The following is an 18,417-nucleotide window of genomic DNA, read 5'->3' on the forward strand; positions in this document are numbered from 1 at the left end:
GAAAGTTAAATAACACCAAGGAAGCAATCAGACAAGCTCAAATTGTGGGATTTTCTACAAGACATCAGGCCTGATCTCCTTAGAGTCAATGCCATAAAAATGTTCTAAATTAAATGAGACTTTAAAAATGTATAAAATATATGTGCCCTTTTTTTTGAATCCAGGTTTTGTTTGTTTTTTAAAGGGCTCTAAAGGAGTTTTTGAGAACAATTGGGAATATTTGAATCTGAACTGTGTATTTAATTATGTTAGGGAATTTCACAAATGTAATAATGGTACAATGATAATATGAAAGATTGCACTTACGTTTAAAAGATTAAATTTTTTACATTTTTAGTTGTGAATGTTATGATGTCTATAACTTGCAAATTATTTTGAAAAAAATGAACACACAGTTATTTTAATAGATAACACAAATATGTTAAACTTTGAGGGCTGTGTTTACTGGTATTTACTTTACTAATTAAAAAAACCTCTTAAACATGTTTGAAATTTTCCATAATGGGAAGAGAGAAAAAAATTAGGCAAAAAATAAAGATTTTTACACTTGATAGAGTGGCAAAATTAAGATAGTAGCCAATGCTGGTGACTGGTATTCTCATGATCTGTTTATGAGAATCAAATTGACATAACTTTTATGGAGTACAGTCTGTCGATATGTATTAATATTTAAAATACATAAAATTCTTAATGAGCAATTCCATTTCTTAGTATTTCTCCCAAGAATACAATCACTGTATTGCAAAAAAGATGCAAGGATGGCTTTTGCAGTATTATTTCTTTATGTTATTATGCAAAACTAAAAAGAACCTCATTTATATCAATAAAGAATCAATTAGATATGATCCTTTATTGTACACCATTACAACAATACTATCTAGCCATTTAAAAATGATTATTATAAATCTATATTCACTGTATTCATTAACAGTGGAGGAAGCTGCATCATATATATTGAATTAGCAAGGCAAGTTGTAAAACACCACATATAGAAAAACTCCATAATGTTGCATGTCCACATGTTTGCTTAGAGACAGAAAATTCTTTATACAGAGACCAGGGAATTGGGAAAATTGGGGTGATTTTTAAAAATTTTTCTTCATCATAACTTTTTGTTTATAATTGACCCTTGAACAATGTGGAGGTTAGGGGCACCAACCCCTCACCTCGTTAAAAATCTGCACTTAAATTTTGACGCCCCCAAAATTTAACTACTAATAGCCTACTGTTGACTGGAAGCCTTACCAAGAATGTAAACAATTGACACATTTTATATATGTAGTAATACTATATCCTTAGAATAAAGTAAGCTAGAGAAAAGAAAATGTTATTAGGAAAATCCTAAAGAAGATGAAATACATTTACAGTATTTATTGAAAAAAAAATCCACATAAAAGTGGACCCACATAGTTTGAACCCATTTTGTTCAAGTCAACTGTACTTCGATTTTATACCTGAGAATTTGTTAGCTTATATGTTGAAAAAGTCTCTTATGCTTTTGAAAACTGTTGAATGATATGAATAACACTCATAGTAATATGTAAATATAAAATTCAACAGGAAACAAAATCATATTTACTTACAATCCATTGAAGTATTTTCCTATTTTGTTAGAATTTATTGTTATTGGGGGAAATTAGCAATGCGTGCTGCTTCTGTACTTTTGTTACAAGCTGACTCCTGCAATTGTATATACTGCTCATTTTTAAATGAACCCTGGGCTTCTAGAATAGGAATCCTTTATATTTCATTCATTTGTTTTCACACAGAGCTTTCCAGGTCTGCCATGTATAACTCTGCAGACTCATTCCTCATCCCCAAGCACATCATCCCCAGGGCCAAAACTCCACTGTGCTCCATGCCTTCCCCGAAACCTATTCAGCTTGAGATGCCTCTTTCCTTTGTCCACTCACCTTCCTGGCCTGGAAACTTCCTTTTCACTCCTCATAACCTCTATCTATAATTTATACATTCCTGATGATATCGAGATAGGGATTTAAATTTAAGATTAAAATGTGGATTTCTTGCAATGTACTCACCGAAGTCATGTACATTTATTTTATAAAGGAAAGAATAAATTATGTTTTGTTTATACAACCAACATGTCATACAGAGTTGGTCAGGCCACTCTGTTTTCTCATTGTCTTAAAAAGTGCTGGAGTAAATTTACTCTAGGTTCCAACATGAATATTTGATGAATGTAAGGGCGTCTGAATAACTTTTCTTTAGTATTTATTGATTGTCGCCATGCCAGGGACAGCAGTAGGTAGGTTCTGGAAATCCAGAGTCCTGTGGCTGGCTCTGTTTCATTGACACTGCCTCCTTGTACCCTCTGTCTCCATCCCACGACTCCTGTATCCCCTTCTCTGCTTGATTTTGCTCTAGTCACTTCTCAGTATTTTATAGAGTATATAGATTTCTCTTTTATATCATTTCCCAAAAGAATATAGCTCCATGAGAGCAGAGATTTCTATTTGCTTTCATGATGGAAACAAATCTCTAGTGCCTCAAAAATTGCCCAGCACGTGATAGGCACTCTCTTCAACTTTACTGTAAGAATGAATAATTTTTCTGAGAAAAAGTTTCTAGAGCTTTTCTAATCATATTGCTTACACAACTATAAAAAGATAGATCATCATTCTGCTTTACCAAGACCAAGGAATTCTGGAACATCCTTTTCCAGAGGCTGTCACGTGTATATCTTTCCTCCAAATTTGGTCTTCCATAACTTTTTAAAAATAATACATAGAGATATATACCTGAAAACTTTGAGACTTTTGTATAAATAAGTAAAATTCTTGTTTAATTGTTTTTCACAGGGATAATCATCTAATTCTGACATTATTTATGTTTCCATTTTTACTGAATTGCCAACTTGGTTTCAAAACCTACAGATACCCGTTGTGGTCCTTAATGTGGTTTTAAGAATACCGTGATCTGGGTAACCACATGTAATGTGAGCCATTGTCATACAACAGTATTTATCCATGCAGTTTTCATCAAATATGAAATTTTTAGAAATCATGCAAAATTATGGTTTCAAAATAGATGTATTGATATCGACAGAAAGAATTGCTACAACCTTAGCCACACCTACTATGTGGGCACAAGCATTTCACATTTGTTCATATGTGGCCTCAATGTGCAGACAAGCCAGCCAGACTTCTTAACAATTCTGGCAAATGTTAAAGAAACTGAAAAACATAAGCACTGCATCTTTTTGGGTTCATTTGTTTTTTTAATAGCCAGTATATATATATGTGTGTGTATCTACATGTATGTGTGTGTGTATATATATTTGTTCTTTCTAGAAAAGTTATTCTGTCAGCCACCCAGTTTGATTTCTATGAAGAGTCGAGGATTTTGAAAACATAATTTTGATTTGTTTTTATAATGTCGAAGAATTGCTGTTAAATTCTATTGATAGTAAAAACGGGAAGAGCCAACATAGTGCTGGGTATGAACTCAACAGCGAGATGCTAATCAAAATAAAAAACAATGCAGAAGGAGATAGACGCACTGTAAATGGACAGTGGCGTAAATTAATACCATGTATTAGCCCGTCGTTGTATATGCAAAAAGCAAAATAGTTGTACAGAAATTCTGTACAAATGCACTTTGAACTTGGAGACAATTTCAGATGAAAACTTTCTCTTCTGGATGTATTTATAATTTGAGCATGTCTTTTGCAAGTATGAGGTTAAGAATGAATATATTTGTATTGGGAGAGATTTTTGATTCATTAAGAAGGAGGTTATCCTCTTTTGAGCCCATTTAACCAATATTCACTGGCTATGGTTGTGTGCCTAAGCGTAGTGGGCATAAACAGCATACATACATGACTACAACAAAGCAAAGCAATGTGTTATAACTGCCAGAAAAGGGGACAGCAAAACTCGCAAGAAGCTCAAAAGGGGTAGAAATCAGAGGATTTGTGGGAGAGGCTTTGTTTTTAAAATGGCAACCTTAAAAAATGAATTATTATAACAAAAGATGGCGATGGCATGGGCAAAGGCTTATAGTTGGGAGAATTTCTTTGGCTTGTGAGTCAACTGGTGTCTCCTGTATGTGTTCGCAGGGAACTCTATAACACATCAATTGTAGCATTTATTATAATACATTATAATGATCTCTTTATCTCCCTTAGTAGACTCTAGGTTTCTGAAAAACAATTAAAATCCTCATTATTTGCAGATTTTGTATTTGTGAATTTGTATCCCTGATAAAATTTCTTTGTAACCCCTAAATCAATACTTAGAGCATGTTCACCATCAATCTCGGACATGTGCAAAGCAGTGAAAATTTTGAGTCACCTGGTACACGTTTCCAGCTGAGGTTGAAGAAGGCCACTATCTGCCTTCTTGTTTCAGCTCATACTGTAAACAAGTGTCCATTTCACAGTCTATTTAACATCCCATTTCTCACATTTGTGTGCTTTGAGCTGATGATTTTACTGTTAAAAATGGCCCCAAAGCAGTGTGGCCGTGCTGTATAGTCTGTGGTTCCTAAGCACATGAAGGCTGGATGCACCCGACAGAGAAAATGTGTGTTGGCTTCATAGTGCTGTTGGCCCTGGGTTCCATGTCAATGAATCAACCACGCATATTAAATAAGGTGCCTTTAAACAGAAACACACAAAACAAGGTTATATATTGATTAGTTGATGAAATCGTTCTGACTAGACGCCCTCAGAGACAAAATTTTATATTTCTCCTAGGAACATGGTTTAGCATTTACTAATTCACCATTTTCAGCAACTTTATAGAACATAACTATCCCCAGTAGCAAGAATTGACTGTATCTGTTTTTTCTGTATGCTTAGCACTTAGTGTTTAGTGGATGGCCAAAGAGTTTTATTAGAGGATGTCTACATATAGGGAATTGGGAGGAACTCAGCAGCTCGTTGGACATGTTGAATATGGAGTTCAAGAATTGAAGTTTTAATATGCTGCAGGTGATGGGAAGCCCTTGGAGACTTTCTCCTGGGGGTGATATTTCCGTGTTGATTGAATGTGTAGTGTGGTATGATGAACAGAATGAATATCCCTGGGGTCCTGCCCTCAAGGAGTTACTGCAAAAGCTCAGAAGGTCCTTTAGGAAGATGCATTTCACAGGTATATCTAGGATGGATTGGAACTGAGAGAAATTGAAGATACAAAACCAAGTTTTGTAGGCACAGCAGCAGTCCTGATATGAGGTAGTAAAGACCAGAATTAGTAGGTGCTGCAGGGAGAATGGAGGAGTTGGGGCAGGGATAGTCGAGTTATCGTGAGGTAAACATTAGTGGTCAACAGGTTGATACAGGGGATGAGGAAGAAGGAAGTGGAAGGGACAAAAATAAACCCTGAAGTTGGCTACCCCTGACTTTGTTAGTTCCTGTGTTTGAAAATGATTTTTGAAAATATTGTCCTCCTCTAAGGTTATTTATTACTCTGTAATATGCTGAGTAATGGGGTTAAAATCCTCATCCTATGTAACTAAGTAGCTGATGAATTGCTTTGGGTTTGGGGTGAGGGTTGGGGACAGTAGATATAATTTTATAATTAATAGTAAGTGTTTATAGTTACTTGTAAAATTTTGCCTGGGAAGGAGGTCCAGCATTGAGTTATCCTTCTTATTTTAAATTGAAAAATGTGTGCCATCTGAATGACTTCCACTCTAATGAAAAGTTATATCCAGCATTGTATAGATATTACTAGTGCAAATTTTACTGCTACATTTGTGAGAGGGTAAGACAGACCTGTCATTCATTGAGAAATTACATGTGGAAAAATAGAGACCCAAGGAGCAGAATCAGTTATGTTTTCAGTGGCATATGTAAAGCAGTAAGCTTAAGTTTATAAAGTAAATCTTTTGCTGTGAAGTGCTCAGTATCTCTCTTTACAGCTTCCATAAATTGAGAAATAAAACTTTGTTTTCTCTCTGCATGATATTGACAGAACTTCAGGTTTCTAAAGCTATTTAGTTAAACTTTGGGTTAAAACACTTTCTCAATGCATTTTTTTCTTATTATAAGTTATTCTTTTAAAGAAAGAGTTTATCTCTTACTATACACCATTTGCATTACCAATTGTTTTATACAGTTATGCAGAAATGACATCCTACTTGGAACCTTTGGAATAATACTTTTTTTTCTGGCAAACTCATCTCAGCTAATCAAGAAATAAAGATGTTTTTATGTTGACTTTCAGAAAGAATTTGAATGGCATTTTAAGCTTAGTGGTATTTGTTTTGTCCATGACTAAAAACTACATGTGTTTAACGCAATTTGAGATTAAAAAATCAAAGAAATTTTGACGTTCTTTATCTTTTCTCATCTGCTTTGAGTTTAACATATCTTTCTGAACAAAGTCATGTTTGTAAATGATATTAAGTTTTGTTTGGCCTTCTTCTCAACTGCCTGCACTCAGTGGTTGTTAATTTGAGGTTCTGTTCCCTGGACTGATTGATGTATAAACAGAAGACAGATGGTGTAGAGATGACTCTGATGATAATTCATTTTTCAGCTAGTCATGAAGATATTTTGATTGCAGAGTGTTTAAGTAATTATAACACAGTCGGAGCACATGGAAAACAAGTTACGTGTTATTCGTGCCCAACAAAGGATGCACTGTGGTGTAATGATTTTAATTCCTAATGCTAGATTAGGACTGGCGGAGTTCAAAATATGTCATACAGTAAGGTAAGTCAATTAAACATAGACCAAATAAAAAAGGTAACTGCAGAGTTTTGAGGCATAAATATTTGTTTTGGAAAATATTTAGATGTTACTATATGAAAGAAACTAGTATTTTTACATCTAGCTAACAGTCTGTGTACAGCTAATTAAAAAATTACATGGCTTGACTTTAAGTTTATGTGAATCATAATTATCGTGGAGCTTGCTTTCCATGTCATGAATTTAAAACTGAAATCAGAGCATTCACAATTCAATGACATGTTACATCCTTACTGTTGTTGAAGTTGAAAAAAAAAAAAGCCAAATGTCAAAAGGAGAAAAAAATTAGAATTATGTGAATAGATAGGCCATTTAAATTTTCACTTTCATGTGCTAATCACAGTTTATACCTCTGTTTTTGGTTTCACAATAGGATAATTGATCGCTTAGATGGAGTTCGTTTGTTGTGGTCCCTGCTGAAAAATCCTCACCCAGACGTTAAGGCCAGTGCAGCTTGGGCTCTTTGTCCCTGCATCCAAAATGCCAAGGTAATAGACTACCGATCAATTGATTCTAGAATCTCTAATACTATAATGAATAATGTCATCACAGGTCACTAATTACTTCTGGCTTATTTTTGGTCAGATTTATCTGGTGGAAAAGAGTGCTTAACACTTGTGCCAAAATAATTTTTGAGCAATGTCTTTTCCTAGTCAGTTTTTAAATACCTACTGAAACTGGGCAGCAGTTATTACCAGGTTCTACCTGCCTGGTGCAATTGAAACAAGTACTCGTGGTAAATCAAGATGAAGAAGTTGACCGTTCTTATCTCTTGAGTGATAAGAAAATTGACTGCATATTGGCTACTTTCAGAAGCACAAGATGGCTTCTATTTTATTTATAGCCTCAAATGTGACAGTGAGGGATCACTACATTTTTTTGTTACCTTGAAAAAGTCACTTAATTTCACAAATCTTACTTTTCTTATGTGCGATAAAGACGATATAAAACCTATGGATGAAATATTTTCACGAGAACAAAGACTGAACTAAAAGTTGCTGAAGACTTAGCTCTTCATTTATAAATTTTATTATCTTTAAAGATCTCTTTCCGCCTTTATCTGTTAACTTTACTTGAAATTCTTTGCTATAGGTTTAGGGATTTCCCTTTAAGATCCTTGTTGCTGGAGGTATTTCTCTTTGTTGAACATTTTTATCTAAAGAATTTAATTCCTATAATAAAGTTAATACAATTCTAAATATCATCCTAAATATTTGTGATTAGAAATAATCTTTTGTAAAAAGTGAATTGTGATATATACTAATATAATCTATGACTTTTCTGGACAGTCATAGATTAAGAAAGGGTTTCTGGAAATAAAAATAAATTTGGTGAAACAGTAAATTTAGTAGAAGAGAAAAATACCATATTGGGTATGACTGAGTATTATCTGGAAGATAAAGTCTAGTAAAAGGAAATGTAAAGAGAAAGGAAAAAGGATATAGGTCATGAAAATACCAGAAAGAAAGAGAGCAATTGAAAAGAAGAACTAGCCATTTAAAAAAAAAGGTAAACAGAAGCCCTGAAGACAGATTAAAGTCTTCACTTGATCTTGGCCAAAAGGCCAAGAAACGATGTGATTATAGTCATCAGATCGAAAAGATCCACTTAGTGCAAAGCAGGAAAAACGAAGTTATCTGTACACAACATAAATTAAAATGTGATGTTTTCAGAAACTAAAGGAAAGGAAAAGCAAGGAACAAGAATCATACCAGTATTAGATTTAACATTGTTCGCAATAAATTCTAAAACAAAATGAAACAAAGCTTTTACTGCCCTTAGTGGAAAATCTTTTTATTCTGGAATTCTATATCCTACAAAACTAGCGTTCAAGTGAGTATAGAGTAAGGACAGAATAAAGACATTTTTTCTTTTAGAATTGTGAAGATTCAGGAAATTTATCCTCTCTGAATATTTTCTAAAAAAAAAGAATATCTTCCAACAAAACAAAAGATTCTACAGAAAAACAAAAAATGAATTACAGAAACAATAATAACCATAAACTAATGAGAATCTATAGTTAAATGTGAATTTGTGTTGATAATATGTCTTTCAAATTATTAAAAAAGACTTTTGTTAAATTATGGCATAAAATAAAAACAGATAATACTATCATATTAACAATCTGAATCTAAACTATCAGATGATTCAGAAAACATGTTAGGTAGTGGAAGGTAATAGGTAAAAATATACTAAAGGTCTTTGCTTTTCCAGGAAAAGGATGTTATAGATACTGGTTAATTGTCAATCATCATTGAAAATATAAATTTAAATATTAGAAGTTAATATTTTCATTGGCAAGATACCATTTGTGTAGATAACATTTCTACTTAGTGCTTTTATTATGTACAAATTATATCCTTTATTATTATGAACTTCAATTCCAAATCTGCCTACTTATCTATTACTGATATTAAAAGATATTCCATCCTGAAGGGCCAGCTATGATAGCTACCTAAACTGAACCACACTCAGACTTTAAACACAGCACAACCTGTCTGTCTTTAGCTTATGGCCCCAAGGCCTAGACTAGATCCACACCGCTATGAAGAGCTCCTGCTTGTTCCATTGCTCTTGAACCTCACCTGCCCTCTGCTTGCTCTCTATTCCCACCAACTTTGACGTCTTCTCAATAAACAAAAATAACTTCAGCTCCCTTCTTTTTACTCCTGAGTGAAAGAGTCATGAAGAAAAGAAATCTTTCCCTCGTTCACTTCATTTCCAAGATTTTCCCCGGTGATCGCTTTGTTAAGAAAAATCCCTATTCCTTTAGAAAATAACGGATGTCCTAAAAGTCTTAGTGCTGTTTTAAGATTTGAGAACTTCAAAGATGTAAATACTACAAAATTTAAAAAATATATTCAGTGTACCACTCTGGGGTGGGGGATATTTTAAAAATGTCTTTGATACATACCGTCGTGTGTGCCGTACAGTGGGATTCCATTATGCTGATAATGGGGAGGCTATGCGTGTGTGAACACAGGGGGATATGGGAAATTTCAAAGCCTTCTGCTCATGTTTTCTGTGAACTTAAAACTGCTCTAAACAATAGTCTGTTTTTTTTTAAATAATCTTAAAAATCATTTGAAAGTTCTATTATTTAACTTTATACTTGTTCAATTTTGGATACTTCGAAGTAAAATTTTAACTTAAATGTTTTGTTTTAGTCAGTGCCATCTTTAGTGAGAGAGATTAAAATATTAAAATTAAAAATGTGGTATCAAAATTCACAAAACTAAGCATGTGAAAATGAAATATATATTATTTTTTCAAAATTTGAAGCATTTATACTTCTGAAGTAATTAGAGCATGAAACTGCACTAAGACTTTTGGGCCATGCCGTATTTGTTTTAGTAAGCTTTAAAACATTTTACATTTTATTGATGAATCCTTTTCACACTAAACCAAATTCTTATTTAAAATCCATGAATTTTCGATTGATTTGGTTTTCAATACTTACACCAAAAATTAATCACAAATCAAAAATAGAAAAGATTTTGTTTGGGTTTAGTTCAATTTTTAACTCATGCTGTGGGAATCTGAGGATCGTATGAGCTTATCTCTCAGTTTCACCCATGTATGCCATCCAAGGATACCCAAGGAGGTACAACATGTTCTGTTACTTCCCTGGGTGGCTTTTAGGTAAGTGTGAAACCCCCAGAATATAAAATGATGCCAGAGAAGAACATATCACGGTATTAACTAGTAATTGGATTGGGTTTATACTTTATAAGCATTTACATTTAAATTTTTACTTTGCCTTGAAGAATTTTGTGGCAATACGTGAATATAGTAAAATTAAAAGTTAGCAATGATTTAACTTTAACTCTAGGCATATCAAATAATTTTATTAATTCAACAGAATTCATTTAGCACCCTTTGCCAAACCCCATGCAGGTACACATTATATTTTGTATGCCCCCCGTTTTTTTGCATCTTAGCACAAATGCATAACATTCATGCAATTAAGTTTCCAGTGTTAAAAAAAAGAGAGTGAGGTTAAATGAAATAAGATTCTCATTTGAGCCTCTCTAGAATGTTCTTTCAAGGGGGAAAAATAAACGCATCTTTGACTTACTGGTAAAAATTTGAGCATAGTTCTCCAAGGATGTGTTTTATAATTACATTGTGTCATAGGTTAAAGAGCAGTGTATTCTCTTTCTTGGTGGTATGTAAACAATAGTGTATTTTACAATAATTGCCTTTTGGATTGGCTGAAACGTTATGGGTAAAGATACTTGCAAGTGTCTGTATGCATGGAGGTTATGTGTAGTTGGAACTCTTTTAGTTATCTCATGTTTCCTTTTTTTCACATCACCATACAAAACGTCTCCTACTTGATTATGTCCAATTTAGCATTTTCAAGTAGCATTTTGTATATTTTATCATTTTTAGGAAAATTAAAATTGTTTTCTAATATTATAAGTTCTGAGGAAGAGTAGAGGCGAGGCATGAAATGTTTTTGTTTTTGTTGTTGTTGTTAATATGCTGAGTATCAGCTTGCAGCAAAAAGAGATCGTGCCAGAAATTTTGGCCCATTCTTCCCTCCTCCTCCCCACCACTCCCCCTACCCACCCATCCTTCATTCAAGTAAATTAATATGACTCAGCTTTTTAAGAAAAATTGCCTTTTATTTTCTAAGATAGCATTTCTACATATATATATATTTTTTTTTACAAAAGATGCTTTTGCAAGTCATTTAGACTTATTAACATATGATCATAGGATTTGGCATCATTTTGAAATAAATAACTACTTAGTCTGGATTAATGGCACTGAGTAATGCTACAGAAACCAGCCATTGTCAGTCACAGCTAAGAGCAATGCAAATGGGAAGAAAGCACAAGCTATGCCTTCAGACAAGCTATCGCTCCTTCAGAGTCTCGCCATATCTGTCAGGCATCATGAAACCTAAGCACTTGCACTACGTACATGTCCATGTGGAATGGATATGGTGAAATGTCAACTGTGCAAAACAGATGTTACTCATTTTTTATATTGTTAACAGCATACATATTAGAACACATTTTCAGGTCTGTCTGTAAAGAAAATGAGATGTGAAAATTACTTCTAGTGAATGTATTCCATCTTTTCTTGCTGGGAAATATTGAAAGCTACCTGTCAGTGAATGAACCAGGCCATGCAATACCAGAATCAAAGACTTCAGTAATAAACTGTGGAGTAATTGAGACAAAGATTCATGATGTAAATTTGTATTGTAATTATTTTATTATATGTATAAAACAAATATAATCTAGTATCTTGGTAGTAGAAAGTATTGACATTTTCACCAGTTTAACCAGTGTTCCAATTAGAAAGCTTAATATTTTCCTTCCTTTAAGTGAAAGTCGATACTTAATAGTTTTTGATAGCTTATCAGTAACAAAGAAAATGTACTAAGTAAAAAAAGAATGTTTTGCCAGCTTAATCATTCTCTGTTCATTCTTTATATGATTGGAAAATCAAAGTGTGAATTGCGCTTTATGGTCTTGTCTAAAACCTGAAAGAATATATAAGACAGGAAATAAGCAACCTCAGTTTAAAAATTACTCAGTGTTCTTCAGTCTGTCAAGAACTGAAGGACAGAAGGCTGAACTAAAGTGAACTCATTACAAAAAAAAATTCACGACATATTTTTCTAAGTACTTTTATTTAGCAGTGTACCATTTAAAGTATTTTCTGGGTTAGGCATAAGGCAGGTTAGTACTGTTTTTTTTTTAGTTAAGATTGCTAAAAAGATTTGACCTCTGGTGATGTTATGTAGTAAATTTCATGAGCTTCAAGTCTGCTTGCAGACAAATAACTGCTTTGTGAACAGTTTGGGAGATTTGTAAATGGAAGTGAAAAGCTATTCCTTTCAAGCTAAATGATCAAACACATTTTTGGAGAAAAACAGAGGTTGAGCAGGTGTTCAGTATTATGAACTTGTGATGTAAAGAATGCAACAACTGAATCTGGCAAAAATCCATGTAGTATTAAATTCTTTGTTCTTAAGAAGCAAAACTCTGCTACAGAAAGTCAACTCAAATTTGTGTTCCACGAACAATAAGATATTGAAAACTACAGTAACTCATATAAAGTATGGTATATATAATTATATTACATCACTTACAATCAATTTTATGCCTTTTGCCAACATTTATAAGAATCACATTTCTTTCTTAAAATATTGCATTTTTATATCATTATGAACGTTGCAAGATAGTATTTAATTTCCTCAGTTCTGTTTCTTTAAGAAGTTTTTATTAAGAAAAAAGTAAAAGTTAATACTTTTTTGCCCCTCGATAAGAAGTTATTCACAAAATTCATATTAATTTAAAATCACCACTTCCTTATGAATTAGAAAGGAAACAGGTATTCCTATTTTAGAATAAATACTCTGAACCTGTAAATCAGTTGTAGAATTAGGAATAAAACTCAATCTGTATTCCAAATCAGTAATATATCTTGAGATCATTTGCCTCGTAACCTCTTTAAACTTAATTTTGCTATTTGTTTAGAAAATAATGTCTGGTTTTGAATTTTGATCTTGGAGGAAAAAAGTCTCTAGTAATTTCAAAACCAGTGACCCAAGGATCTGCTCCAAACAGAGAAGCTAAAGACATTTGAGAATGATTACCCCAAAGAGAAGAGAACAAGTTAATTTCTGTAAGGTTGGAATACAAGTTTGGGCGATTTTAGCCAGGAATGTCGAATGCTGAGTGTGGATGAGGCCAACTTCCTGACTACAGGTGTGACAGAACACAGCTGATCAAACAGGACAGGAATTTGACATCACTCACTGTTTAGCTTCAGCTGCCCAATGAGCCATAGTCAATCAGAAAGCCACAGAGAACTTGGAGACGGCGTGTGAAGGGAGAGCAGTTTCATACTAAGATTCCTGACATAAACACGTTTAAGAACTTCAATTTGGTCCTGTTTGGGCCCTAGGATGTATAAGCTGTTCGACAGTGTGCCAGAGAGGCTGCGTTATTTTTCAAAATATCTAAAACCTCTTTAAAATGTAATTTTACATTTAAAATGTAATGCCTATTTGGAGTCTGCTATCATTTTTAAGGCACCAAATAGTTTAAAGTATGCTGTTTACCTGGCTCCCAGTTCCTAAAATCCTAAAAGATTAAAGTGGACTATATTACAGTGTTTTTTTGTTTTGTTTTGTTTTGTTTTTCTGTATACTTTATTTCTAAATGGGGAAAGGAAGGACCAAAACAAGAGTAAGTGTGTCTTCAGATTATAGCTGGAAAGTCCACTATCTACAGGTCAAATCTGTTGCTTTCACTTGAATTCTTCTTCTCTGCTACTGCTCTCTCATTCCATGCTCTCAGCCCCAGCTCCATAAAGGGCTAAAATGGAGGATGCTAGTCTAGGAAGAGGTAGAACTGACAGAGGTGTAATATACAAAATGGAATGTTACAACTAAAGGTATAGTTGTAACTATACATATAGTTATACATATAACTATACATATAGTTACTATATACATATAGTAACTATCCATTAGATATAGTTACAACTATATCTAAACAGGTATGTACAGAATCGTGCTAACAATTAGCTAAAGAAGAAACCGTTTACCCATTTAATCTTGAGTACAGTTTGTTGTTGGTTGCAAGTTACTTTACTAAATTAAGAACCTCATCCATTTAATTAATAATATCATTATATCCACTTCAGCCAAGAACAGCCAGGATCACACACTGTACTTCATCACCATCAGAAACTTTGCCATCTCAAAATTCACCACTTCAGACATCTGATTGGGACCCCAGTTCTAATGACAAGGTTGTGTCCTTCCACCTCTCTAGACATACAGCTTCTTACAAGAAATAGTCTAGGCAGCAGTTAATAGTAATGTTTTTCTGCCTTTTTCATGACTATGGAAGCCCTTTTGTTACCCTTGTTCTCAAGAAGTGAACTAGATTTTGGTCTTCTGTCTAGAATATTTTTATTATCCTGCTTCTAGACCTAAACTCAGGATACTCAAGACTTTGGCTACATTGTGCTTTGGATTTTGGATTTATAGTTCCGGGTTTACATTTAGGTCTTCAATCCATTTTGTGTTAATTTTTCATATGGTATTAGGTAATAGTCCAACTTCATTCTTTTGTATATGGGTATCCAGTTTTCCAAACACCATTTGTTGAAAAGACTGTCCTTTTCTCATTGAATGTCCTTGGTAGCTTTTTTGTCATGACAAAATAATTTTGTCAAAAGTCTCTGTTCTGTTCCATTGGTATACATGTCTGTTTTTATATCAGCACCACACTGTTTTGATTACTATAGCTTTGCAATCAATTTCGAAATCAGATAGTGTGAGACCTCCAACTTCGTTTTTCTTTTTCAAGATTATTTTTGTTATTCAGGGTCACTTGAGATTATGTATGAAATTTAGGATGGATTTATCTATTTGCATAAAAAAGTTGGAATTTTGATAGGAATTGCATTGAATCTGTAGATCACTATAGTATTGAAATCTTAACAATATTAAGTCTTCTAGTCTATAAACACAGATGTCTTTCCATTTATTTGTGTCCTTTTCAATTTCTTTAATGTCTTATAGTTTTCAGGGTAAACGTCTTTCTTTAACCCTCTTAGTTAAATTTATTCCTAGGTATTTTATTCATTTTGATGCAATTGTAAATGAAATTATTTTCTTAACTTTTCCTTCTCATAGTTCATTATTGCTGTATAAAAACGCAACAGACTTCTGTATATTAATTTTGTGTTCTGAAACTTTACTGAATACATTTATTCTAATAGGTTTTTGGTGGAATCTCTAGGGTTCTCTACATATATAGAATCATGTCATCTGCAAATAATAACAGTTTTACTTATTTCTTTCTAATCTGAATGCATTTTCTTTTTCTTGTCTGATTGCTCTGGCTAGGACTTCTAATACTATGTTGAATAAAGTTGGGAGAGTGGGCATCTTTGTCTTGTTCCTCATCTTAGAGGAAAAGATTTTTTCACCACTGAGTATGGCATGAACTGTGGGTTCGTTGCTGATTATCTTAATGAAGTTTCCTTGTATATGATGAGTTATATGTAATTTTTCAAGTGCAACCTTGCAACTTTCAGGAATTTCTCCTTATCTTCCAACAGTTTGACTAATACATGTCTAGGAGTATATCTTTTAGTTTAAGATATTGGATTTGGAGGTTAAAGTTTTTCATCAAATTTGGAAAGCTTTTGCCATTATTTCTTCCCCTTTCTCTCTTTCCTCCTCTTTAAGAGTTCCCATATAAGTATGTTGGTGTCCTATTGGTCTTGAGGATGTGTTCATTTTTCTTCTTGTTTTTTGCTCCTCAGACTAGATAAGTCTCTCTTCTGCCTGCTCAAATCTACTGTTGGGCCTATCTAATAAATTTTCCACTTCAGTTATTGTACTTTTCAAGTCCAGAAATTTTCATTGATTTTTTAAATATAATTTAAATCTCTTTATTGATATTCTCTACTTTGTGATACACTGTTCTCAAACTTTAATTGTTTAGTAGGCATTGTTTCCTTTAGTCCCTTGAACATATTTATAATGACCAATTTAAAGTCTTTATCTATTAAGTCCAACATGGTACAGGCTTCCTGAGGGTCAGATTTTATTGACTGCTTTCTTCCCCCAGAACATACTTTGCAATGTACCTGCCTCTTTCATTGTATATCTCATAATTTTTTGTTGGAAATTAATGTTTTCAATAATATAATGTAGAAACGCTGGAAATCAGATTTCCCCTCCCAGGAATTATGCTGTTGCTATTTGTTGTTGGTTGTGCCATTGTTTGTTAGTGACTTTCTTGGACTAATTTTGCAATGCCTGTATTCTTTGTCAGTGTGGCCACTAAGGTCTCTGCTCATGTAGCTCATTGATCAGCTAATGCGTGGACCGAGATTTTCTTAAATGCCTTGCACCACTGGGTTTCAATGATATAAATAAACATAGATTTATTATCTAATGACATTAAAAGATGTATTTTGTCAACTCTTTTTTTGTAGATTTTAAAACAGGATTCAATATGCGGCAAAGTGTTTATTACTACCTGAGTTATGTATATTGAACACATTCACAAGGTGGATGATATGTGGAATCAAATACATTCCAAGTGGTTATTTATTAAGTTACTATTTTGTACAAACCATTGGTAACAAATACATTGTAAAAATAGTTAAAAGATAATAATAATACTAATAACAGCTGTTATCATATGCCAGGTACCTTGTTATATGCTTTTTATATATCCTCTTAACAACCCTTAAGAGATAAATACTATTATTAGCTCCATTTTACAGATGAGGAAATTGAAGCTTAGAGAGAAGTAGAGTAACATCCTTAAAGCCATGTACCTAATGTGATAAAATGTGGATATGCCCCCAGGTATTCTCATTATATGACTTGAACACTTAACCCAGTAGTTTCCAAACTTTGATGTACATTGGCATCACCTAGAAATCTTTGTGGATACTGGTTCCCAAGACCATACTTTCTGATATGGTCTAATGTGAAACAAAATATGAGAACTAGTGTCTTAAAAACTATATTTCCTGCCTACCCAACAAATTTATTTTAACATCAGAATGCTTGGATACATTTTCACTTCAAAATATTCAGATAGCTAACTTGGTTTCTCAAAGTATTATATAGATGTAGATAAATTACACAAGGTGGAATTTCACATCTAAAAGTTTATGCCTTTTCTGCAAAAATTGTTCAACCCAATTTTCCTAGAATTCCCATAAGTGCAGGATGTGGGAATCCTGACTGTATAATATTGGTTATTGAGTTATTGGGATTTGAGCTGATTCAAAGTTTAATATGAACAAATAGGGTAATGTGACCACTGAAATAATATATACAGTTGGCCACGGTACTGCTTCTAGATCACAGAAGATAAGAATTCCGCTACATTCTGCCCTAGTCAGACCACAGCTGGAATTCTGTGTTAACTTCTGGGTATGTTTTAAGAGAAACTTTGATAAATATGAAAGGAGATCTATGAAAACCATTTACTACAAAAATTAGTCAAAGGACATATTGCATAAGACAAGGTCAACCGGATACCTGGCTTCAAATATGAGAATGTTCGTGAAGACAAGGATTAGTTACAGTTAGTATAATGTTATATTTCATGTTCACGATGAGTTCAATAGACTCTTAGCTACTGAACTGGAAAGCTAACCACATATTTATACAATTAAATGTCATGTAACAGACCCAACAAATACGCTTCTGTAAAATAATCTCTTCATAATTAGAGACTCCCTGGTTTTGTTTTGTTTTGTTTTGTTTTTGAATATATTATTTCAGATAGTTTTTTTTTTTCTGTCAAGATTATGGTTTCCACACAACTCACTGTTCAGATGCATCTGATTGGATCTTAAGAGGAAATTGCTTTACTTATTTTAATCTGTGGGTTATTGAGTACAAGTGAGAAAAAAATTTTAATATATAAATTTAAAATTTTAAATATATATAAATCCATGTATATATACATAGTTTTATAAGTAATAACTATTATGATAATATGACAAATTTGTTTAGCACCTTGTAATTGTTATAAACATCTTTCAAATACATCGTTGGTCAAGAATCATTTAATTAACTATATAAGCCTCTGGATACACAATGGTACCTCACAATTTTGATCTCCTTGACAGAATGTTACATCTAAAGCAGAATCAACACAGGACATAGTAAAATGTAAAAATTA

General features: G+C 33.1%; 1 protein-coding gene across 7 annotated transcripts in view; it reads left to right on the forward strand.

Moving 5' to 3' along the window:
* The window catches only part of ODAD2 (outer dynein arm docking complex subunit 2), a 135,944-nt gene that overhangs the window by 72,567 nt on the left and 44,960 nt on the right, over positions 1 to 18,417 (forward strand). For all 7 annotated transcript variants that reach the window (XM_016160769.2, XM_016160766.2, XM_016160770.2 and 4 more), the window contains one exon: positions 7,092 to 7,206. In XM_016160769.2, the coding sequence (XP_016016255.1) occupies positions 7,092 to 7,206 (115 nt within the window). The remainder of the gene's footprint in view (positions 1 to 7,091; positions 7,207 to 18,417) is intronic.

The sequence above is a fragment of the Rousettus aegyptiacus genome, unplaced genomic scaffold (genome assembly GCF_014176215.1).
Source record: "Rousettus aegyptiacus isolate mRouAeg1 unplaced genomic scaffold, mRouAeg1.p scaffold_m13_p_10, whole genome shotgun sequence".
Classification (NCBI taxonomy): Eukaryota; Metazoa; Chordata; class Mammalia; order Chiroptera; family Pteropodidae; genus Rousettus; species Rousettus aegyptiacus.